The 26,647-nt window shown below is 32.4% G+C and overlaps 1 protein-coding gene across 1 annotated transcript in view; it reads left to right on the top strand.

Moving 5' to 3' along the window:
• Liprin-alpha (PTPRF interacting protein alpha) overlaps positions 1-26,647 on the top strand; it is a 159,559-nt gene that overhangs the window by 109,858 nt on the left and 23,054 nt on the right. Inside the window, exons 3-10 of the mRNA XM_088231090.1 lie at positions 1,000-1,164; positions 13,603-13,677; positions 15,256-15,411; positions 17,796-17,888; positions 20,159-20,446; positions 21,921-22,046; positions 23,550-23,719; positions 24,872-25,178. Of these exons, the coding sequence (XP_088087216.1) occupies positions 1,000-1,164; positions 13,603-13,677; positions 15,256-15,411; positions 17,796-17,888; positions 20,159-20,446; positions 21,921-22,046; positions 23,550-23,719; positions 24,872-25,178 (1,380 nt within the window). The remainder of the gene's footprint in view (positions 1-999; positions 1,165-13,602; positions 13,678-15,255; positions 15,412-17,795; positions 17,889-20,158; positions 20,447-21,920; positions 22,047-23,549; positions 23,720-24,871; positions 25,179-26,647) is intronic.

Genomic DNA, 26,647 nt, shown 5'->3' with positions numbered 1-26,647 from the left:
AATATACCTATAAAGGTTTTGAAATAAAATGAATATTTGAAGCACATTAAAAAATATATTTTACCGCCTCTCTAATGCAGCAGGATGCCCGTGCTTAGAGAGGTACTGTGCATATTGTATTTAATAGATATTTGTTCATTTATTCATTTCAGCTTACATTTGTTCACACGTTCACTAGCCTATTATGGCTGTTTAGATTGTGCCCGTGTTAAGCCATAATAATTAACAAAAAAAGGTTATTTAAAATAAATTTATTGCAACAGAGAGAAAATGATTTCTATCGAGGAATATGAAAGTCTAGGCATCTACGGGGCCTATGACCTTAATAACTCCCTATGGAGGAAATCCTGCCTGTCTACAAATATTTTGTTATACCAGAAACATTGTTGATTAACTTAAAATAAATTACTATTACACATTATGATACAATATTAAAATTAAAAACAACAATTCAAATAAATTATAAAACAAACTACCAGATAAAACTAAACATAAGGCTCAGACAACCTTTACAAAAGATGTTAAAATCATCAACAACAGAATGTGAATTTAAAGAAGAAATGATTTTTTTTAGATTTATGCATTCCGTAAGGTATTATAAATAAAAATTTCAAAAGAACATTATATTATTTTTTTGAAAATGAACTGGGTTGTGGGTCCCGTGGCTAGTGTCGCATACTCACGGATCGGAGGTTTGAAGTTCGCGCCTCGCTCTATCACAACTTGGTTTTTATTTCCTAATAGTGAGTTCTTTACAAATCGTTAAAAACGACCCCCAAAATTATTATATATGGGTAAATTGTAATACCTTGATTTTTTTAATCATAATAAAAAAATAAAATCGTATATTAATATATAGTTACAAACATTAACCTAATGCTTCACTAATTTTGATTATAATGTCTAGCGCCGAACCCATCTATCGTTCTATTGCGGCGATTTCTTTTTACGTTTTGTCAGTTTATTTCATGTTTTGACCCTTACACTATCTCTCCCCAGTTGCTGCTCGAGCACCTAGAATGCTTGGTGTCGCGCCACGAGCGCTCGCTGCGCATGACCGTGGTGAAGCGGCAGACGGCGCAGCAGTCGGGCGTTTCCTCGGAAGTGGAGGTCCTCAAGGCGCTCAAGAGTCTCTTCGAGCACCACAAGGCCCTGGACGAGAAGGTGAGTAACACGACCGCGATACGTCACTAAAGCTGTGGTTTTCTAAGAGAGCGGTGGCGTCATCTTGCGACGATCATGTAGCGGTAAATAACGTAATTTAAACGTTGACTACAAACGAGGTATCACGAGTTTCCTAGATAGCGTTGATTGTGACCTTGTCAAATAGTGGTGCCATCATTTGCAAGACGGCCGTCATAGAGGTACGAACAGTTTTTTCGAAAAATGAGTGCAAACGTGATTTGGACTATCGAAAATGAGGACTTTTGATTATTTTTATAAGAAAATCATATCAATTTTGATTCTATCTTTTTTATTTTAGATCACTAAACCTTAAAATCAACATCCTCCAGCATGATTTTTAAACACATCACTCTCCTACAAACAATAGTTACTGACTTCTGATGACTCCTCATCTTCTAAATATGTCTCCTAATAGTGCTAAGTATATCTATATTGTTTGTTTTTAGAAATAAGTTCATTAAATTACTTGATCTCACAACAAAATTATGTGATCACGGTCGCTAGATAACGGCACCGCCCTCTTTAAGTCAACATCTCTAGTAACCGTTAAGACTTTTTTGGTGAAAGTCTTTCTAGATTTAAACAGTCACAAAGATAGACCAGATCTTGTCTTGAGGTAGTACTTATTATTATTTTTTGTAATCCTAGCTTCAATTTTCTTCATTTGTATTTTATTTCAATGTGCCCTAAATCCGTTAATACATAAATAAAAAAAATAATAAAAAAGACGGACGTCTTATCACGACATATAACGGGCGTTAGATAACGGCACCACTTTCTTAGGAAATCATAGCTTAACCGCCCAAACAATGATGGCGTTTCCCTGACCCGTTTTATGATCACATCAGCAAAGATCATGAAACGAAATGCTGCGGTACAAGTAGTGCTGAATAACAACACAGAAATGAATTATCTTTGTGTTTCGTCCTTTTTTTTTACTATCCCGTGTAAGTTTGGTTAGTTCTGACGTTTTAGATGGCGTTGCAGGAGCCATCTTCAGGTTAAACTATGTGTTTTATAGGAAAAAAGTGTTAATGTACTAATAAAAATTATGATGTAATAACTTATATTTACATATAAGTTATTAATTTAAAAAATACTTGGTACACTTCCACTTATTTATTTCGACCAATTAGCGCTTTCACCCTCTAATGGGCATCTTCAGACTGGTGGAAATATAGGAACTCAGACTGACTTCACAGACTGGTGAAAATAAGTGGAAGTGTACCAAGTATTTTTTAAATTAATAACTTATATGTAAATACACCATAACAATGGAATTCCATCAAGAATTGTCAATAAATAAATTAAATCAAATAATAATTAATGATTATGATAAAATTATAAATAAACTTATCAATGAAACTTCTCGGTTTAGTTTTACTTTTTATTATTTTGACCAACGAGCGCTTTCCCCTAAGTAGGCATCTTCAAGACTGGTGAATTGTTTACAACATTTACAGTGTTTATACTATTCTTAACATATTTTGGAGATAAGATCAAATAAGTATTTTAACAGGGGACAGAAACATAAATATTTACAACTGGTTTGCTAAACAGTTCATTTTTAGAAGTTTTTGGACCCGAATTTGGGATTAAGCTTTTATTATTTAAGAGGTGGGAAAAGAAAAACTAAACCAAGAAGTTTCATTGATAAGTTTATTTATAATTTTATCATAATCATTAACTACCACTTACCACTAGCAATTGTTATCACAAATTGAGTTCTTTGGAAAAATGTACAACATAATATTAATTGTTGCTATGCACGAAATAGACTGTATTTGATGTACTCAAAAATCGTTCGCTTTTATTTCCGAAAATTATTATATTTTTATTTTCTGGTCGAGCATCCCTACCCGTATATTATTAAATTTACAATTTTTTACTATTTTATGAAAATATAACGGAGATTTTCATACGTCGATGTAATTTTCGCTTCCCCTTTCTGAATATTATTGAAGACCCCTCTCGGCAGTCACCGGTCGGCGGTCGGCGGTAGGTAGTCGGAGCCTCCACCTTAAACCGCAACACATCTGTTCTCGTCTGCTGAGAATCTAATAAATTATGTATTCTCTTTTAATTTGCGAAAAGATAAAACTTCATTTCGCCGAGAGCTATTCATCTTATTTTCCCTTGGAATAAACGTCTTTAATCGCAAATTTCGACAGCTTCTTTATTTCGCTAATTCCCCTAGAACTTTGCTTACAGTAAAATGTTGTAATTACTCTTCGCCTTTTAAAACGAGATATTATTGTTGTAAGTACTTGCTACAATACCCTCTGGGAACCTGCTTCTTATACTACATCTGCAAACAATCTAATTTTACGAGAATATTTACTTACCAACGCCAACGCCTAAATATCAGCTCCTGTTTGCGTTATAACATTGAATATTCTGAAAGATCACCCAAGCTCTCAATGTTTTCTTAAATAATTCAAGTACATACTAGCAACTCATATTATCGTACAGTATTACTATAAGATTATGTTAATATTTTAATACTATGTATTCTCGGTATATATTTATTATTATCATCTTTACTTTATATTTTTACCACTCATTTTGTTTTAATTCTGCGGCAAGTATGATGTATTTTTAATGTTCCTACAACCAACCGTAACCATTAATATTTTCCAAATTTATTTTGTCGTGTACCAAGTTACCTCGTGTACACGCGATAATGAATTATATTTGTTCGGTAACATAAATCACCGTGAAATCCACATATATCAATAGTTCAGGTTGGGTATCCTATCTACCCCTTTCCACTGCAGACATTCAGACTTGAGGAAAGCTTATTTCAGGTGAAGGAGAAAATCGCTTCATGCCTTTCCCACTTAGTACAAACAATTCTCACCGCAGTCGATGGCGCCTGTCGGATAAATTAATCGGATTATTCGGATGGGTAAAGCTTTTTATCAAAGCACACCTCGACTGCGGCCAAATTAAGGTTCGGCAAAGCTTATTCCGCTCACAGCATATACTGGGTAAACGTACTCTCGTATGTACCGGTACACTGACATGATAAATTCATATCAGTGGTAAAGGAAATCTAGGTTTTCAGTTTTTCCTCTGCTTTGATTTTTTTATGTTAAGGGCCTAGACGCAAACTAGCCGGCCGCTAGGTATTTTGTGTATTTACATAGTCCCACATCTCGTCTTTATTTTTTACAATTCAAACCGACGCACTGTGGAACCAAATTCAGAATTTACGATAAAAAGTAAAAAATGTAAACAAACAAACAAACCATCACGCCGTTTCCCCGTAGGGGTAGGCAGAGCGGATAGAACGCCATATCACTCTATCTTGGCATACAGACCTCGCTTCCTCTACATTCATACATCTTCTCATGATCGCACGCCGATTATTCCTACTTTCGACATGTCCATCTTCAAGTATTTGATGGACTTGATTGTGCCATGTCTTTCTCGGTCTTCCTCGTTTTCTGCATTCATCAACATTCGCATCGTAGATCCTTTTAGCCGTTATTTCGCTGTCCATTCGCTCTACATGTCCAAACCAACGCAGCACCCCTTTCTTGATTCTGTCGATAATGCATGTCTCAGCCTTACACGCTTCACGGATCACGACATTTGTGCACCTATCATACATCGTTTTACCACACATTCGCCCGAGGGATCGCATTTCGACAGCATTCAACCTACTTTCATCGTCATTTTTCCAATTCCACTATGTAAAGGTTTTTAAAAATATTTTTTACTTACACCGATAAATTTTGCAGAAAAGTGCGTTTTTAAAACCAATCAAGGCGGTCATGGAGTGGAGCGCCAGCGGAAACACTAAAATCACGCGTTGACCCGTTGCGTCAGTCGTATCCCAACCGTGGGCGGAAGCATGTATCATAATTATATATATTTTTTTTTTTTTTGTTTATTTTTTCCATACTGTTACATTTTATGCATGTATTAAATTACATATTTTATACTGTATTGACGTGTACTGTTTTTGACGTGTTGCTACGGTTCCCCGTGTTTTATTTTTTCGTATATATTTTTTAAGTATTTTTTATTGAATCGTGAAGTAAGTGATGTATTTTAAATAAACAAAATACACATTTTTATAAAGAAATACAAGTTAAATATAGGCCAATTTTGGTACTATCTTTTTACGAAAAAAAATATTCACGATGATTTATAGTATGCTTCCGCCCCCTGCCCTAGACATCTAGTTTTACAGAAATATTCCTTAATATGTCTAGTAAAAAACCTATAAAAATTATATTATAAGTTCATCCAGCTTTTATAGATATTTTTTTAAAAGTAAACGAGTCTTTCTGGTTTTATCACATATCTTTCATCAGATCTTCTCAGTTCATAATTTTCATCTTACAGCTTTATACAGGATGTTCTTTAAACCCTATCACATCCGAAACCATGATGATCAGTATGAGCAAGAAGACATATTGGCAAATTAAATAAAAATATTTTTTTAGAACGAATAAAATTTTAAAAAAATAAATATCAAAAAAAGCAATTGGTTGCTTACTTCTGCAGGGGTGAAACGAAAAGGGGGAAGGGGGGAGTCTGATACTGCGCCGCGCTCCCCTCACTTCTCTCCTGCAGAAGTAAGCAACCATTTGTTTTTTTTAATATTTTATTTTCAAAAAATTTCTTTGTTCAAAATATTTTTTTTAATATGCTAATATGTCTTCTTGCCCATACTGATCACGTTTCGGATGTGACAGGGTTTAAAGAACAATATTCATACCACAACTATATGTATGTCTTGGCAAGAGCTTTATAATATTATAGAAATAAATATGCTGTCAGGAGCAGTGCAGATATTTCCGAAAAATATTTGAGATACGCACTAATTGTCTACGAGTTCATTATTTTTGCATTATAAACCGTAATTTGTCACAATTAGTATTATGATTATTATTTGTAAATGGATTGCAAGTCTTTTTAGTTTCAATATATTTAAAGAAAAAGAGGAAAATCGATTATAACATCGAATAGGACCTTAAGTATTTTTTGCCTGAAACAACAAGTAAAAATTAGAATAAATCAGGGCGGCCTCTATCCAATGTTTAGATGTCAGCGATCAAGCTATACACTATACATATCATCATGATTCCCCGAATCGGGAATCGAACCCGAGACCTCTTGCATGGTTGGCAAACGCGCTGACCATTACACCACGAGGCCAGCTAAATATACATTGACCATACCAATATATCGAGGCTAAACTGACATAATGCATCAAGTCAACAGTATTTATATATATCAAATATTTTTTAATATAGGTGCAAGATGTTTCTAATATCTGACACGTGACCAAATCTTTCGCTATTGATAATTTAACTTTGCTATTCTCGTGTTTGCGAGGTATCCATATTTGTACGTTCGTTTCGTATTTGAGATTCCTCAATGCCTTAATTGTGTACCTTTGTGCATTCAAAAAGTTTATATAACTCAGATGTTCGGTTGAGTTGAGTTTGAGATATTTGCAAACTAAACGAATTTTACTTTGCCAAGAAAAATTGTATAGGCTGCCAGTTTCTGGTGGAGGTTATTATCAATCGTGATTTTTATTAGTTTTCTTTAAAATTAGACCATTTAATAGTACTGCGAATATTCTCTAAAATATATGAAAAAAAATGTTTTGAACAAGCAAGATAACTACTTTGAATGACGTCACGAGTTTTTGTGAGTCAACCAATAATAGATTTCCGGTTTACGGAAAGCCAATTCACCAATCAGCTAAACTCTCCGTAGAGAACTTGTGACGTCACAAGCGGAGTAATTTCAAAATTGCAATACTTTGAAAAATCATAGCGCGGAAAATACAGTATATAAAAATATGTTGGCTTAGTTTAATAGTCTATTAACAAGTTTAAAAAATAAAGAATCCACTGAACTTCTTCGTTACAATTGTAATAGATTCATAATATAATCAAACGAGCTGAGCCCGGCAATGCTTTGCTATTGCTAGATTTAAATAAAAACTCTTGTATTATTATATTCAATGAACACAATCAAATGTTTTATATCAATTTAATAATTTAAATAAATGCTATTTAGATAAAATTAGATATGTAAATATGCATGATTATTTTTGTGTTTCGGATTACGTAAATTGTGAGGATATGCGGTTACAGGGAATTAGGTATTTGAACATTGTTTTTCTATTACTGTCTTGCAGATGCCTCCCCGATACTGTGCAAAAAAGACAACTGCATTTCGCTTTTTAAAATGTGCGTAACTAAAATAGACAAAATCGACGTTTCATTGTACCATTTTCCGCACCTCAAAACTGCACGGAATATAATATGCATTATTAAATTGAATTTATTTCACTTTAAAAAAAATAAAATAATTGTAATTTAAACTAATAATTCACTTAAAATCCTTTTCTCTTTGTATTTGTACTCGGGGATATTTTTTATTTAAGATTTATGTATGTTTTTACTATCCTTATTATTTTTTGGGTATTGTTATTTCGAATATCATTTTTAATTGTTTCTACTTATCGTATTATATTTCCGCTCAACACGGGGTTTAAAAAGAAATGCACTCATCGTGACCCTATCTGCACCCGGTAGAGCATAGGACAGTACATCGGAATACCTAATCCAAGTCAAGGTGATCATTCTTACGCGTCGAGTGCCAGTCAATGACAATGATATACTTCAGTGTAAAACCACTTTTAAAAACCAATATTTTATGCTTACTGGGAAACGAACGTCGGACCTCAAGTATGATTGGCGTACACGCCAACCAACCAACTGCAAGAGGCTGACTTTTTCCACTCGATTTCCCTTTTCAGGATTTTTACATAAATGTAGCCATCGAGTTAAAAACACTCTTTAAGGATTCGGGTACTATTTCACACGCAGAACTGTAATATTCATCCGTTTGAACAGAGAAATGCACCCGACCAATTAAAATGTATATTTTTATCTAAATTGATAAATGGCTTTAATTTAATTTATTATTTAAATAACGACATTTAAGATATATTTTTATGTTCACACTTAAAAAAATAATCAAAAGTTATCGTTAAAATTCACTGTACATTTAATATGTTGATAAACTATTTTTTTGTGATTCTGTGATTCATGAACTTCCTAAAAATGTTAAAAGTATTGATTTAAACAGAATGAAATTATTACATGATCGTTTGATACAAAGAATATTGTTTTGCGTGTTTATTGACAAAACAATTAAATCGGTTAACGTCGGGACGCTTTCACTTGTTTTATTTACTATATATATTTATTTATCCGTGTGTCCGCATTATTTGCTAAAGGGCTGTACAAACACACGTGATTCACCCCCGCACCCACTGTGGAGTAGCGGGGATGGAGTAATTTAGCATATAACTCCCCAGCCCTTCACTTCACAACGAACCAATTTTGATCCGCTGAAAAACAAACTTGACAAGTGACGAGTTGTTTGACGCATATTGTTATTTACTCACTGAGCTATTGTGTGGGTACCATAATACAATATCAGTCATCAGCCGCTGACATACAATATTTCCTTTTTTTATGTTTATTATTTTGTTTATAGTTTATAGGCCGGTTTATTATTTTTTTCTGTGTCCAGGGCGGATGAAGAATACACTTATTTTTGTGAAATAGAACCAGGGCCGCGATTATGAACGGCTATCTTCATCGGTATATATTTAGACGGTATAAACTAACTCTTCGTCGGTAACCGGTAATTGAGCATGTTAAGAAAAAAAAATGTAAGCATATTATATCTTTCATACAGAAAACTTCATTTTGCTTTGTAGATAAAATTGAAGATAAAATACAAATATTTTGAGTTTGTCCAAATTTTTGTAGACAAGAACTGGATTTAACTCCCTGGGGAGCTGTTAACATTAACATATTACAACAGAGATGAAGAACATGGCGGCCTCCGTGGTGTAGTGGTCAAAATGCTTGACTCACACACGGAAGGTTCCGGGTTCGATTCCCGGAGAGAACACAAAAATTTATATATGATTTTTCTCAAACCTGGGTGTTCTGTGATGTAATTCACCACAGTAATTGGGCCGCCTGGCCTGTTGTGGTGCAAAAAAAATGCATAACATTTTAAAGAAGGCAATATAGATGTCTAGGCATCTACAGGGCTTATGACCTGTCATTGGCTGGTTTAAGTGGCCACTTTACACACTGTGTAACATTCACCATTGTGCCCATATTTGAACTCTTTAAGCTCTTTAACTTCAAACATCAACAGATGAAGGAATTGAAGTAATATAGATGTATTGTAAAATTAAATAAATATGTTTACATTAATAATAATAATAATATTTGGCTGATTTATATAGCGCCATTTTTTGTAAAAAATCACCTCAAGGGCGCTTTACAATTGTATATCTAAACTTACGTTCTAACTAAACTTAAGTGATACATTATATTTCCAGATTTAAAATTGAGGGTATGATAGTTTAAAGAAGTGGGATTTTAGTTGGGATCTGAACTGACTGGGACTGTCGATGATTCGTAATTTTGAAGGCAACTGGTTCCAGGCAGAGGGGCCGGCGGCGGCAAAAGCACGATCTCCAAATCTAGTGTTTGGGGAGCGCCGGATTTCAACAAGTTTTCCTCTTCCTGAATCAAATGCTGACCTAAGAGTAGATTTTCTTTGACATGTATTTTCCCTAATACAAAGGTCCGATAGGTATTTTGGAGCCATTTCATGAAGGGATTTGAATACTGTCCAGCACAGCTTGTATTTTATTCTCTCTGGGCTTTTTAACCAGTGCAAATCTCGAAGATGTTGTGAGATGTGAGAATATTTTTTTACTCCCGTAATAAGCCTTGCTGCTGCATTGAAAACAGATTGAAGTTTATTAGTTTGATATTTTGGGAGATTTGCGTTATTATTAGAGCACACATAAGAATATGTTTATTTATTTGACTATTGTAACTTGCATTACTCTACGGGCTATTTGACCCATCACGTAATGCAGATTGTAAATATAAGTTAGAAGTGAATGAATAGAAAGCATATAGCTGCTTAACTACCGATATGTACAGAAAAATAGATCCATATAGAATCCTGCAGTTCTTTGGACATATTTCCAGGGGGAACTCCGATAGTTTGGAGAAAACTATCCTCCTGGGAAGTGTTAAAGGGACAAGGTCGCGTGGACGCCAACCGACAAGATGGAGCGGCCTAGTCACTGCATTATCAGAACCATCACTGACGAATGCCTATAGAAGAGCACAAGACCGTTCCAGATGGAGGGAGGCTGTCCACAGACGAGGCATGCCTGGAGCCAGGCGTAATCACCATCCTCAGGCATGAGGCACGGATTGAAGAGAGAAAAGAGATGTGTACCGTGGCGTACGCGTCCCCTTGTTACATTTCGATGTACCTACCTAAAACTTGAAGGTGCGGGGTTTGTAGTGTATCTTCGCAATCGCTCGGGAGAATTTATCTTCAACTATACCGTCATGGTGAAGGATGACGTCCTTAGCTTCCCATTGTAATCGCGGCAATGATCCCTGAGTCCGCATCACTACCACGACCCATGTGTTTCGTGTTTTAATTTTATGTGTAACTGCGCCATGATGTTTTCATTATGTTTCATCAAATAAATAGTTAAAAGCGCCTACACAATATTCGTTGAAAGAAGGGGGACGTATTCGGAATTCGCGCGCTTTTTCCACAAATATTTTTTTTCCGTCAGCCGTTTGTTGATCCCTTGTTGGGAGTTTGTGTACAGAAAGGATGTTGGAACGACGCACTCTTTATTTCATCTCTTTTTCGTTTGTAATAATGTCTCGCTTTTAAAGAATTATAATTTTCAATACAAACGCCTGGAAATTTTATGCGTAATAGTAAGCGCAATCGATTTTAATACCTGCCTTATTAAATTCATAGAATCTCAGAAATCATTTCTTTGTCATTTCTATGAAATTATAAATAAAAATTGGTACACTCGAGTCTTTGTTAAATTAATTATAAATTCTTTGTGGAAGTAATATTTTATAATACCATGATATTTGGGGATGAAATATTTAACTCTGAAAACACGCAGAATTTCCGAAAAAAATACAAAAGTCATACAAAAGTCTACATTATCGTAACAGAAAAAAGAAAAGTCGCTTAGCGTTATATGCAAATGCAATAAAAAAATATGAAATCGGAAATGCCGTTCCTGTATTTATTTATTTATATATACGCCCAATGGGCATTTTTAAGGACATATTTATGCATAGAAAATTATTATAAAGGAAAGTCGAAAGACACAATGGTATATAGTAGATTTGATGGGAATGCAAGCGGGAGAGGGGTGTTTACAATTGAATTTGATTCACTGGTCGTTTGAAAGAAGACAACTTGTTATCAAAGAAATCAAAACTGGTTTGTTTGTTGGCAGACCTAAGAATTCTGGGCATAGGGGAATGAAAACCATGGTTAGTTCTATGGTATATGAAAGAGTAAGTTTTGTCTGAGGTTTCTAGTTGGGATATTTAATTTAATTGAGCTCAGTAGTTCAGGCGCATCGAAGAGTAAATGAGAAAGAAGGACTATAAAATTTAAAATTTACGTTAATTCATAATGCGTTAAATTCTAAAAATAAATGATAAAATCGCTCGCACAGCCCACGAGACCAAAACCGGTTCTTACTTACCCTTAACTTTTCACCGTGTGATTTGTAAATTATCATTTATATGTATAATATTGACCACGTGTGGTTAATTCAACAGCACCCAGAAATTAATGTAAGCCAAATAAACCGATTACGCTGAAATATGAGACCCTTTTCCGGTCTTGTAGCTCCGGAATTCATTTGTCTGCTATTGAATGACTTAAAACAACAAAATATCGCTTATTTTTTGCGCCGTCGATTCTCGTTCGATATTTTTTTAAGGATCGGTGGTTATTGATTTTAGAAATAATGTTATCATAAACAATATGAAATTATTGGCTTTATCTCTAAGCTTTGAATTATATTTACATAATTTTTGTAAAGTATTTTTTTGTATGATCAGGGGACCATTAAATACTCGATGTGGTTTTTTACATTATGCAGTGTAATTCAAACTCACTAAATAAAATATTCATGCCGGCCGTGACCGGTTTCTCGATACACAACTGTTCTGATTTACGATTATCCTGAAATACGACTTTATTTTACGCCATGACCAAGAAACGGTGTTCCAAAACCGGTCTTCATAGTTTTTGTAATGAATTATTTTTCAAAAAATAATGTTAAAATCGTTAAAATATTAGAATATTTCGATTGACTAAGTTCAGATCAATCTGCGGATGCAATCCTCTTTTTACCAAATTATAAACCTTATTTTTTTTTTTATAAAATGAGGAAGTTCAGCCCTACGGGAAATTAGTTAAAAAATATATATTCTTACGCACGGTAAAAATTAGAGAATTTACTTGTACCGCAAAGTTTCTTGAAAATATATAAAAAATCATAAAAACGAACTACTTTGAATGACGTTATTAGTTCTTTCAAATCAACCAATAATAAGAGAGTTGTGGTAGGTTTCCAGTTTACGGTCATTCAACTGGCCAATCAGCAAAACTTACCGAGAAGAAGGGAAGAGAACTTGAGCGTCACATGCGAAGTAATTTCAAAAATACAAAACTTTAAAAAATCGCATTTCTGATAATACGATACATAATTTATTTATTTTTAAACACTGAACTTCCTTAATGACGATTCCTAGTTTCTGAATATAAAGAAACAAATATTATGATTTTTTAATAATTTTCTCTTTTTTTTAATTTCTTACCATTATGACCGCAATTCTGAATTGTTTTTAACAAAACTCGCATTAGTAGTTTTGTAATCTCGAATTTTCCATGCGAAAATATTGTTCCCCACACATTATTTTAACTTTGAAAATGCTATACATATTAGACAAATCTTTATCAGTAATTTTTTACTGAATATAATACCGAAAATTGCATATTTAACAACGGAAACTTCCAATTTAGTATACTGCCCGATGAACTAAAAAACGAAAAGTCGATCAGTAAATCCAAAAGTGTAGCAATTAAAAAATATTGCTAGAATCTTTTTGATTGTGATAGTTATCAACATAATTTCTATAAATAGTGTTTGATACTGTGTCATATGTTTCTAATATTATGTTTCCTTACTATTTTAGATTGTATTAACTGATATTATGTATTGTCACAAAAATGTTTTCCTTTTATGTACCGCCTCAAATATTACTCCTGGGAGTAAATATATATATGTTTTATTAATAGTAAAAAAAAAATTAAAACTGTTCGATTCCATCATAATGATTTCTCATAATAATTTAGTATTTTCCATAATATTCTATCCAAAATGTTTATACTGAGGTATCATTTTCGATAAATTTACTTTCTAAAGATATTTTAATTTTAGAACTAAATGTTGTTGTTATTTTAATATGTAATATAATTTATTTTCAGGTTCGAGAGAGGCTTCGAGTCGCATTAGAAAGAAATACTAGTTTAGAAGACGAATTAGCACTTACCAAAGAAGAAGTAAGTATACTTGTTTTCTTTATGCTTACGTGAAAATGCACTTTACCTAGCTAATTAGCTTCCATATTAAAATAATTGTTTCTAATAGATTTGTATCATTTAAAGAGATGCAAAATCCAGCATGAATGAGAGATTATACTTATCATCTATGTCAGTGTTTTTCAACCCTTTTGAGCATGCGACCCCTTTACAGGATAAAAAAAATCTGTCGACCCCCAGGACCCTTATTTTTATCTATTTCGGTGATTATATATTTTACACTATTTGTTTATAAATTTGCATAAATTATTTTATTTTTAGTTATATGTCGACTGATCTGTTTTGATCTTACTTCCTCATCACCATGACTTAAACCAACTTAGAATTACTCGCGTTTCTATTTATGTTATAAAATATTATACGAAAGGAACAGAAGAATGAAAGAAAGAGTGAGAAAGAAGATAATATGAATAAGTAGTATATTTTGAAGAGGGTTTGAAGTGAAATTTAATGTATATTTATTATTGTAAATTTTTGGTTAATAGCTTTACTTATTTCTAATCTTTCTAGATTGTCTAAACGAATACCACTTTTATTAATATGTAAAATTTCTACACCCGTTTTATAATTAAAATTGTGGTTATGTAATTCTAATTTTAAATTTACGTGAAGTTTTACTAATACAGATATGTGGTTAATTTATTAATTCCCCAATGATCAGATTTAACATCCTTAAATTTACAATTGGATAAAATTTCACCTGTGTTATCATTATTAATATTAAATGTTAGTCGAATATTGTTAGGTAAAATATGAGCCATATTATTACTAAATGAGTTAATGTATAAGATTCTACGCCAATTATTATTATAATTAGAAGAGTTTTGAGAACAATGTTAAATGTAACTTTTTTCTAAATTTTATTTTTAGTTCTTTTTTTAAAAATATGTATCAATTAAATCTAACTTGTAACCATTATCGAAAGCAATGTTTTTTATTGTATTTAATTTGCTTTTTATTCCTCGTCTTATTTCAATGCCATTAAATAAACATAATTTTGGGAATTTGGGAGGGAAGCTTTTAAATTACCTTATAATTTTATTTGCCACATCCTACCTGTGCGAACTAAGGTCCTCTTTAATAGTTGCCATAAAAACTAAAAAGAGGAATAGATTACTCAAATTAGAAAATAACTTAAAAATAGAACCACCATTCGACAAATTATTAAAAAATAAACAGGCATAGCCTTTTCACTGAAATTATTTTATTGTTATTTTAGTGTACGACCTAAAACCCTCCCTTTTTACTCTTACCTCGCGACCTATTTTTTTTATTCTGCTGTAAAGTTGCAAAATTGCAACATTCGCATTCACCTGTTTCATGTTTTATTTTTATGTACATACTAAGTTCTCCGTATAAGGCGTAAGCATCCTCTCTCATCGGAACAGTTGCATATCTTTATATGAAAGAACCCTAACTCTGGCATTTATTTATTATAAATAATAATTATTTCATTCTTATTCGAATCTGAAGACAGGGACACGACAGGTAACTAAAATACATCTTATTAGTTGCATCACCGTGTTATTGTGTTTGCAGCTTGTACAATATAAGACTGGAGGACTAGTCCCCAATAGCCAGGATGGTTCGGATGCCCTGGGAGGCCTGTCCCCTCGACCCAAGGAGAATGGCCAGCCAGGATCCACTTCCCCTGCTACCCTGGACGCCAACGGAGAACACTACGCCCCCACCAAGGTACTTTACTTACAAAACCCACAACCAAACTCAATAATCGCAAGAGTAACTGCCATAAGTCTTCCCGTGAGGGAATAATAATTAATATCATCAGTCATTAAGGATAAAGCAGAAAATCTACTATTTGCCAGATGGGATAAGAGCTCTGTGGAATAAGTGCCCACCTAGCAGGATTTAAAGTATTTATTTATTGATTAAGTGGTTAATTATTTTTAAAACAACACATTGTTTTGATAATGCCCTTGTAAGATGAAATGGCCATCACGCAAAGTGATAAAAAATAAAATTGACAAACCTGTGTATTTTAATGTTTCCACTCGCCAAAGTGTGAGTGCCGTCTAGGTGGGAAGAATCTCAAACAAATAATATACCTTAAACTGCCTCATCATACGCAAGAGATTTCCTCCCCTTTTACCTGACATACCAATCAAATCCTGCTTTATTCTCCTAAATAACCTGTCGGTTTGTTAAAAAACAGTCAATGAGAATTATTTACTTGATTACATAAAACAAAATTATTGTTCATGTAGGTATTTCATTTTAGCTAAGATCTCAAGATGGTTTAATCCGCATTGTAGTTTAAGGTCCTTTGTTTCTTATTATAAATTACTAACTTCCTTTAAGAACTTTCACTTATTAATTAATTAAAATATTTTTATTACTACCGAGATCAACACAAATAAAATAATGCCAAATAAATTAGATGCCATCGGGGCATTGCGATATTTATCAAAACATTTAAAGGACTTAAATAAAGCTTTCAATATCTTCGTCCTTTTTATTCAAAGGAAACTTATAAATTTATCACCATTGTGGTTTGCTACAGTAAATATCTTTTTGTCAATTTTTTTTAACCCAAGTTTTTTAGTATTACTACCATCCCTTATTTGAATTACTTTATCCCTTACAAGTTTGTACAATAACTGAGATAATTACCAGACTTATGGCAAGATACTATTCGTTATTTACTTCATACTATACATTTTGGAAACAACCACAGGGTGAACACGGGGTGCTGGTGCGAGTGTGGGTTTGATTCACCATTACAATAACAAAAAGGGAGCACGTTCAATCATTTAGCGCACCAACCAAATTAATTGCTTCGAATCATATTAAACATTTTCTGATGAACAAATTATTGCTAACAGATTGTGTTGAAAATTTACAGTAGAGGATTATCATTACTAAAACTCAATTAACATGAATCGATCATTTCTCATTATACATCTGTACAATACACACTTGGGGACAATGATTCCAAATAATCTGCACACACTACGAACAATAATAATATTTATTTAGTATGTTAATTAATTGTCATGAATTTCTATTACTTTATTGATTGTTTTTTTGTTGTCATTTGCATGCAATGTATGTTTAGAAGAAAAAAAATAGTTTGCATTTCAATGTGTTGATAGTTTTTAGAATTATTAGATTTTTACTTTTTTCATTTCCATTTCAGCCATAAATACCATTATTTCAAAATACATCGCCAGAATAAATTCTTGTTGTAAAAATTCTCTACTGTAAATAATAATTGTTACAATGTTTCCATATTACAGATTAAATCTAATCAAAAAAATAATTGCACATGCAGTTTGCTAATAATTTTGTTTTATTTTTGCTTTAAATAATATCTTCAGTTCTTTTAGAGTTTATCCATTTGCGATGTCACATTATAAGATAAAGGAAAGTTAAATAGTATTCCTTTTCGTGATTTGTAACTAAATGTATTTATTTTGTCAAATTTATGTCGACGTTATTCTGGAGCTGTGGATGACAGTAAAAAAGAATTGTTTTGAAAAAATATTCTGTGGAAAGAAGGGTTTAAGGTGTGATGTAATATGATAGAAAGAAAAAGAAACATTTTGTGCGGAAATAAATGAACGATTAAAAACGCCTAAAATCATGTGACATTGTTTATGGATAACCCCTTTGTATTTCAATGTATGCAAGACACATTTTTAATCAAATAAATATATGTCGGCATACATTTTCTACTGTTTTACGAGTGAAGCCACATCAAAAAGGGTAATAGGGGGTGATTTATTATTTTATTTTATTAACATTACGTACGCCACAATTATGTTTTAATAATCATTAAGATTGAGTTATTAAAATTATCTTTTGTTAAAAAAGGCTGTAATATATTTGAAATGAAATGATGAAGCGTTGATCTTGAACTGCATTTTAACACATTGTAGCTGGTGAATTTGGAAACCAAACTACCAAACTACCAAACTACCTGACCCATATATAGAGTGTAATGTCGGCCTACAATGCGTTCAATGTCTTTGTTTATGTATTCGGCAAGCTAAAGTAGTGAGTGGCGTGAGGTGCATGTGTAATTGTTGTTTCTGTTTTCCGTTTACCTTCCTCTACAGTCTGACGAAGCACTCCCTACACAGGTTAATGGCACTAACAACAATATTTCTGAAAAGAAGATATCTGAACTTCAGTCCACCGTAGATAAACAGGTCTGTATATTGATTACTTTGTATTTACCAACTATGTTGTGTAAATAATCATCTCGGTTTGGGCCTTTATTTATTGTTTCTACTAACACAATTGCATGATCTTGCATTCTAATTGAAACATTTAGTTGTGCTTCGTCGTGTTTCTGGCACAAGTTGGTAAATAACATTTCACTAATTGTGACATATTGCACTTTCCAAGTTAAAATCTCATCCCAAATCAACAATTTAAATAACATCACAAGAATAATGTTATAGAACATTATTTTTTGTATTTATAAAATACGAGGTATTTTTATTTACTTTTTAAATAACGATTATTTGATTCCAGTTATGAATCAATTAAAAAAAAAATGTAGTTACCAACTTGTGCCAGGAATCCGACGATTTATTAATATGTACGTAATTTATATACGTTGTAATCCTAGTATAATTTCCTGAGCTTCATTAAATAACCATTTAAAAATATGGTCTATAGTATTCAGGTTTCATGGGAATATTATTTAGAGGAGTTTGTTTAATTTTAACATTTTTTTTTACAAATTACGGGATAAAAAAATATAAAAAATAGTTCCTTATTTACTTTTCACGCTTGTTTGGTATGCCCACTTCCATTTGAGAGTTTTTTTTTAAAAGAAATATTTGCGTTCTTATGATTTACTCAAAAATTTCAATTTTGGGGCCATTTTTAATGAGTTTTAAATAATTCAGTATTAAAAAATGGTGATTTAGTTGTGATGGAGCGGGATTCGAACATCGGACCTTTGATCCGTGAGACACTAACTACGAGACCACAACCCGCTAACCGTTTACCCAAATTTATTCCTATGTAAATTTGGGTAAAGGGTTAATAGATATTTATATAAAATATAATTTTACGTTATGAGTGGGTACAATAGATAAAGGAAATCTATAATGTTATTATTTTGATCGCATCATCTCAATCAACAAATTTTTAATGGGAGAATCTCTCCCACATAATTCAGATGGCATTTGAGCCTTACATAACATTTTGAATTTAGGAGAAATGTGATCATTCTCGCTCAATTTTGGTAACCTTTTGCATGTGCAGACTTTTTCATACAATATTTTCACATCGCCTATAAATAGAAATTTTTCATTTCCGCCGGGTCAATTCAGTTTAGTTAGACTTCTATTAACTTCTTTTAATCAAAATATTTCAATAAAAAAAAAAAAACAATAATTAATATCTTTATGTAGGGTATAGTATTGAGTATTGACCTGCTGTATCATTCTTATAAATGGTGTATATATTGACTGTTCAGGACAAAGGCTTCAAACCACGATTATTAAAAAAGCGGTTTTATTATTTCAATGTTTTTAACCAATTACGTGGGTATTATACATATTCTAGCAAAAGTATTTAAACCGCAAAAACCTATTGGCGCAATCCTTTTACCAGAGTGTGATAAAACCCACATATTTGTTTGAAAACACATTAAAACAAATTTTGACAAAATTGTAGTTTGAAGCTTTTTTTATATTGATAATATGTTTTTTTCCAGTTTTTACACTAATTAATTGATATTTTACTACAAACTAGCACAATTGTATTTTATTTCTAATTAGTGGATGCATCTTGTTTTAATTTTGGCCTTGTTTCTTGTTTTTATCCGATGGGTGGTCTATTTGCATGATTTTTATTTACTGTAATCACTATCTGTATTTTACATTGTTTTGATTGTATAGGTAGATATTTATCTCAACAGTGACGGAGTATTTTTTTAAAATGTGATATCCAATATTGGTTTACCTTTGCAGTATCCTATGCACCACTTGGTGTGGAAAGGGAAAAACTGATGATGAAAGTTATACGATTGTATCGTATCTATTCTCGTATCTATTCTAATCTAGTATTTTATTAATTGTTACGTATCACTTAAATCAGTTAATGATATGCCTGTTATTTAGTAATACTGTCCCGGCACATAATTTTTTTTTTTTCATTCTTATGGTTAACCCGAATATTTCTATTGTAGGGGCATTTTTAAATACATATTTTATATTATTTTTATTTTATTATGTTATAGAGCTGGGTTTGAATATCCGTGAGTCTATGACGACCTCAAACAACCCAGTTCCAAGTATAATGTCTATACTTTGATAATCCCTTTAAAAAATATATATTCTCCGGTTTTGATATATTTATCCAGACAATTGTTGGAGGATCAAATCAGTTAGTCGCAGATATGCTCAAAATATTGTCAGTTTCAATCATGTATGGGATTGTACTAACTTTCCTCACTCCGCAGTCGGGCGAGCTGAGTTCCTGGCAGCGCCGGGTGGCCGAGCTCTCCACCAAGATGGGAGAGCTGGAGGACAACCTGAACAAGGCGCAAAGGGAGCTGCTGCGGAGCCAGGAGCAGTGCAGCAAGCTGCAGCGAGACTTGCGGGAGAACGTGGCCCAGAAGGGGGACCAGGAGGAGAGGATTGCAACCCTGGAGAAGAGGTATCTCAATGCCCAGCGGGAGTCTACTTCACTGCACGATCTCAACGAGAAACTCGAGCAAGAACTCCAGCATAAAGAAGCGCAATTGAAGGTATTTTTAAAATCACAACCAATACTCCTTGACAGTCAATATTAATTTATTTTTCACATAGGATTCTTAGTTTCTCCTGCAAATGTCGATGAATTATAATTATAAAATTCATATTTACAATTTAATGCCTAAAAACATAAGTTGATTCCAAGCTGTTTTGTTTTCTAAATATTTTATAATAGTCTAAATAGCTTGTGTTTAACAAAACTTTTATATTTGGTTGTTGACAAAGCTTGAATGTTAATCGGTACTTTATTGTACAAGCAGCATTTTGTTGTACAGTTTCTTTGAAAAGAATTACCAATTCTTGGCAGTCTGTCTAGTGGGCACAGCTAGCTTTTCTTTATTTCTAGTGTTAATATTATGGAAATGTTTATTCCAAGTCATTAATATATTTGTGCATGTACATTACATAGGCCTTTATTTATTAAAACTTCAAGCAAGAAAATATATATGCACTTTGGCGGTATTGCTAAAAGCAGTGTCTTCCAGCCAACGGAAAAACAGGCTGGTCGAAGAAATTGCCAAAATTTTATGCTTGAAAAATATATACATATACATATACATGTTTATTTTCAAAATTCAGCAGTTTTGTAGGGGACAGATAGAACTTGTACATGTAAATTTATTAATAAAAATGCCTTTGTTATGCACATTATTTGCTGAGAAATGTGGGATCGGTAAGAAAGAAGATCCAGGGAAGAAAAGGAATTCAACAAAGATGAATGGGATGTTAGGGTTCTAAGGATATGTAATAATGTTTCAGGCGTTCATTAAAAGTGGCCAAGGCATCAGATTAAAATCATTATTAAGAATCCATGGGATTATCTTGTAACATGTTTCGCCACATATATTGATTAAATAAGACATAAATTGGCGAGCATTCTGAATCTCTATAAAATTGGGTTCCATTTATTTATTTTGACATGCACACAGTTTACTTTATTTTACTTTAATCTTTTGATTTCTGAATTGATGTATGTAAAATAATTATTTTATTTGTAATTTATAAAAGGCACAAAGCTGTGTTTTATATATATATTTTTTTTTAAGGTGCCTTGTTAATAGAGTTCATAATATTTGCATTTTTCCATTGTTTTAAAAAGTTTTGTTAGTTTATTTTCGCATGTTGACAATGAAACTTATTGCTACAAAATATGATTTAAATTAGTGATTTTTATGAAATTAGTATTTTATGAAATGTTTAATATAGTTTTTATTTAAAACAAGGAACTGAAAATCATAGTCAAAATTGTGAAATATTATCATTACATCATAATCCTTTACCTTTACTTTGCATTAAAAATTGCCTTATTAGGCTGTTTCATTTGAATTTAATCTAAGATAAGGAAAATCGCATTAGCAAATTAAATCATGTACCTGCATATTGTACATATATAAATCTTTATCTTAAATAATATTATTCGAACATATGTTAAATTGGGGTTCAATAGTTATTGTTGGTCTATTTTAGCTCCAAGAAGAAAAGATTGCTGCCATTGAAGAGAAACTGGAGCTTTCCTCCCAGAAACTGGCCCAACTATCCGCCCTGCCTGAGATGGAAGAGCAGCTCAAGGCCAGGATGGAGGCTCTCAGTCAGGTCGGTGGAAAGCCTGTAGGTTGCACAGCAAATGGTTTCTTACTACTTAGTTTTAATTACTTATTTCATCCACCGCGATAAAAGCTGGCGTATTACACATTTACTTTTTTATGAGAATTATCGTACCATTGACTTCACTTAAAATATACAAAATTCATATTTCTCTATTGGATTTTATTTTCTGGCTATCTATATCCAAGTCGTGTTGGGATAAGGATAAAATTTCAATTGTGGACTTCCGCATTTTTCATTCGGAAAATGCTGTACTATTGATAGACATCAACAGACCTTTATTTATACTGTTAAATTAATATAGATTAACAAATGATAACGGGTAATTGAAGTTGTTCAACATTTACTCTATTGCTTGTCCTTTTTGATGATATTTTAAATTCAATCTTTGGGGATTTTTTACCCCACATTTATCATTTGATGACTCTAATTTATGCAAATGTGTTTTTACTCTATTGATGCCAGCTCTTATTACGAGACCCTTTATCAACTTTAACATAATTCAACTTTATTGTTCTCTGAAAAAAAATATAGCTAGGCTTCAGGTTGTCATCAGAAAGCGAAGGATTTTGACTAAGTCTGTTATTAAAACCCTTGACTAACTTTAGATGATAACCTCTCTCAAAACACAGTTATGGGAACATGTATGTACCATAAATCAGCAAAATATATATGTACCTATTGTGTGCCTATATTTTTTTACATTTATGAGTTGACCCAATGCTTTTGGAGTTTGTTTAGTATCTGAACTAATATTATTCTGAATGTGTGTTTTGTTCATCGAATTATTAACAACACACTTCTTTCATTCGTCATTACATTATTTTTTATTTATACATATATTGTGTTTGCAGATAATTGATAAAATTCCACATTAAAATTTGGTAAGGTATTCAAAATAAAATACTTTTATTGGATTTAATTCTACTTTGATTTTTTAAATATACAAGAGTGTCTAATGTGACACGTTTCGCCTTGTTAGGACATTAGTTTTTTTGATAATGTCCTAACAAGTGTGACACGTTTCGTCTTGTTAGGACATTAGTTTTTTTGATAATGTCCTAACAAGACGAAACGTGTCACATTAGACACTCTTGTATATTTAAAAAATCAAAGTTGAATTAAATCCAATAAAAGTATTTTATTTTTGCAAACCTTACCAAACATAGATTTTTATTGACATGATGTGTTCCTTTTCACAATTTTACATGGGGTGTCAATATTTTTTTTTGCAGAAAATTATAATTTAATATGTTACAGGTTATTAAAAAACACCCATTACTTCCAACAATCATCTAATAAATCAGTCTTTACAATGTCCAGTTGTTTGATTATATTCAACAATAATTCAAAGGCATTGCTAATTTTTTTTAACAAGTTTTGCTAAATATTTGAACTACCTATGTTTATTAATATTTTTTAATGTAGCTTGATAATATTATATTGAAATCTTGTTAGAACATGATCTAATATTGATTAATATTCTTTCAGGCACAAGAACGCCATGGATCTGCAGAAGATCGTATCCAAAGATTAGAGGCCAATTTGGATGAAAAGAATGCAGAGGTGATGCGATTAAACCAAAGACTCAGAATGAATGAGGAACACAACACCAGACTATCAGCCACTGTCGACAAACTTCTCTCAGAGTCAAATGACAGGTATGTTTTGTAAATTATGAAATTAAGAAGGTTATGTGGAGTACCGGTGCTTTTTCCACATTTGTTATTTTTATAAAATATGCACTAGTATGAGTGCAAACCAGCCCCGTATAAAAGTCTCAGACTGCCAAAGTTATGTTTATGCATATTCCACTTTGCAATTTAAATTGACTTTGGTTCTTTTTTAACTCTTATTTTGTATTGGCACATGCTAGTTTAAAATAATGGTGGGCGAGTACTGCTAATTTAGACCACTTTTTTTACTGGAATTGTGGGATCCCATTTTTTTGCCAACCATGAAGTCCATTCTAGATTTTCTCCTGATGTGGTCCACACAAAATTTGTTGTAATACATAAGAGATCCTCAAATGTGTTTTTTTTTTAAATAATGTTTTTTACTGTTTTGGAAAGTGATATTGACTATATTTTTTTACTGAAACAGATATGAGTTAGGGTGTCCAATAGTGCATAGAAAAAACTTTCATTCAAATCTTTATTCAGAAGAAAACATATTTGCAGAGTTTTTTTTGCAGAAAACATAAAAATATGTGTATGTCCTGATTAACCGTTTTTCTAGCGATTTGTCATCGAGTGCTTCCATATTCTACTTAAAACGCTATAGTAAATTGATCCGTATGTGGAAAGTGCAAGATGTAAAATAATCAAAATATATATTTATTTATTTATTAATACTTTTACAATGTTTGTATTTTTTTTTTTATCCAGAATAATGTTCCCTCACTGGGGTGTCCCGTGCCGATAAATATATCATGTATAAATAAAATTTGGTAAAAGTCTCGTGGTGTAGTGGTTAGCGTGTATGCCTATCATGCAGGAGGTCTCAGGTTCGATTCCCGACATTTTTGACACAAAATATTTATTTAAAAGGGTGTTTTTACACTAGAATATTTCATTATCACTGGACTAGTATCTGAACCTTAAGACCAATCATCTTACCTTCATGTAACAAAAATGATCAAGATATGCTGCGATTGGTGTACCAATGCAGTGCCCTATACACCATTCGGTGCGGAAAGGGAATGATGATGATGATATATTAATATACACATGAAATCAAAAGTTTAAAAGAATTATAGATCCATATAATTCTGCTAGAAATCATAGAGTTAATGCTATAAATTATAATTCTAGGTTACAAGTGCACCTAAAGGAACGTATGCACGCTCTGGAAGAGAAGAACGCCCTCACCCAAGAGCTGGAGCGGTGTCGTAAGGCCGCTGAAGAGCTCCAGGCCGAGAAGACCGATATCACCAAGGAGCTGGCCAAATGCCGGCTGGACTCGGAGGCTGCCCGGCGTGCACTGCTGCAGCAGGAGATCGCCTTCAACATCCAGCAGACCGACGCCCTCACCAGGTCCCTGTCGCCTGGCGGGAACCGAGACCAGCCCTTCTCGCGGAGCACGAGTCATACAAGTTTCGACACCCGCCACCAGAACAAGGTAAACACTGAAATGTGCTTGACTGAATCTTAAATTCATCTTAAAGCGATATATCGTCATATTTCTGGCAAAAGGCAAATAAAAATATTACAAATTTAAAAATGTTAGTTTCTGTGTAATAGAATTGGCAGGTTTTCAGAATTGAGGAGGGCGCCACAGTCATTTATTAAACTAATATGATTAGCAAAATAATAAACACTCCGTGGGTGACTTTCATATTGACTTTATTTCCTTGATTTCTTAAATGAAGTTACATATAAGGGTAGCAAACTCAATTACATCCACCAATTTCGGAGTTTCGGAGTTCTTTTTTAATTTTTTTTTTTTCGCAAGGGTTAATAAAACAATCATAATTCTTAAAATATCGATATTTAGTGAAAAATTATAGAATTACTTTTGAATAAAACCTACTTTGAAGCTACTCCCCCATTGGTCGACAAAAAAAGAAAAATGGCGACTGGTGGATGTATCTGATTTTGCAACTGACACTGATTTTTGTGACCTAAAAATGATCAAAATATGCTGATATGTTTTCTAAAAGTAGACAGATTTGAAAGTCAATGAATAAACTCAAGGTGTAAAAGTTGTATTTGTTGTAAACTGCATTTTTAGATATAGGAAGTGACATAACCCGGAATACAAAATATTACATTATAAAGGCAGCATAAACAACATGGTAATAGCATATACAGCAGTCACAGTGATGCCTGTATCTGAAAACTACCCCATTTTTAGAAATACTCATGAAAAATAACACATCTCAATTCAAAGTGATACTATGTGGATTTTAGTGCTGCAATGCAAAACGGTATTTATTTATACAATATATTTATATTTGATGTACTGAATCAGTACATTGAATATGAACCATTGCACAGACATGTGATAATGATATTCATGTATTTTGTTAATTTTTTGTTTATTTTTCATATATATAAGTTTATTCCGTTTTACGTATAAGTTTGCAAGATATTGCTAGTGATTTTGTTTATCGGGCAATATTTGGACATTATTCCATAATTAAGGTATTTCTATCTGTTCTACTAAAAATAATGTATTTAGTTTTGTTCACATAAATACAGTATTTTAATTATTATAATTAAAATGCAGTTCCACCAATCAGTGGAAAAACTCAATGTATTTCTATTTGTAAAAAATGTTTTAATTGTAATATTGACGGTGGAAAGCCTAAAAAATAGGCCTTTCATAGTAATTTAACTTATATTATAAGATATATATACTTTTGTATCTGCATGAATTTCTAGTTATCTTTCATTAAATTTCCACTATCATTATCATTATTCATATAAAACTGTTTTTGCTAAAATAATCTTTAATTTAATTAATATTTTTCTTTAATTTTCACATTCACACCTTTTGTATGGTATATTGTGATTTTCCTGCTGTTATGGTGAAGGGTATGTTTAAATTCCTGGGGATATGATTCATATAACATGCAACGAGGAAGT

This window comes from Micrasema longulum, unplaced genomic scaffold (assembly GCF_059751315.1).
Source record: "Micrasema longulum isolate JH-2025_06_02 unplaced genomic scaffold, ASM5975131v1 h1tg000849l, whole genome shotgun sequence".
NCBI lineage: Eukaryota > Metazoa > Arthropoda > Insecta > Trichoptera > Brachycentridae > Micrasema > Micrasema longulum.
The sequence above is the reverse complement of the archived record's forward strand: the minus strand, read 5'-3'. Positions and strand labels throughout refer to the sequence as shown.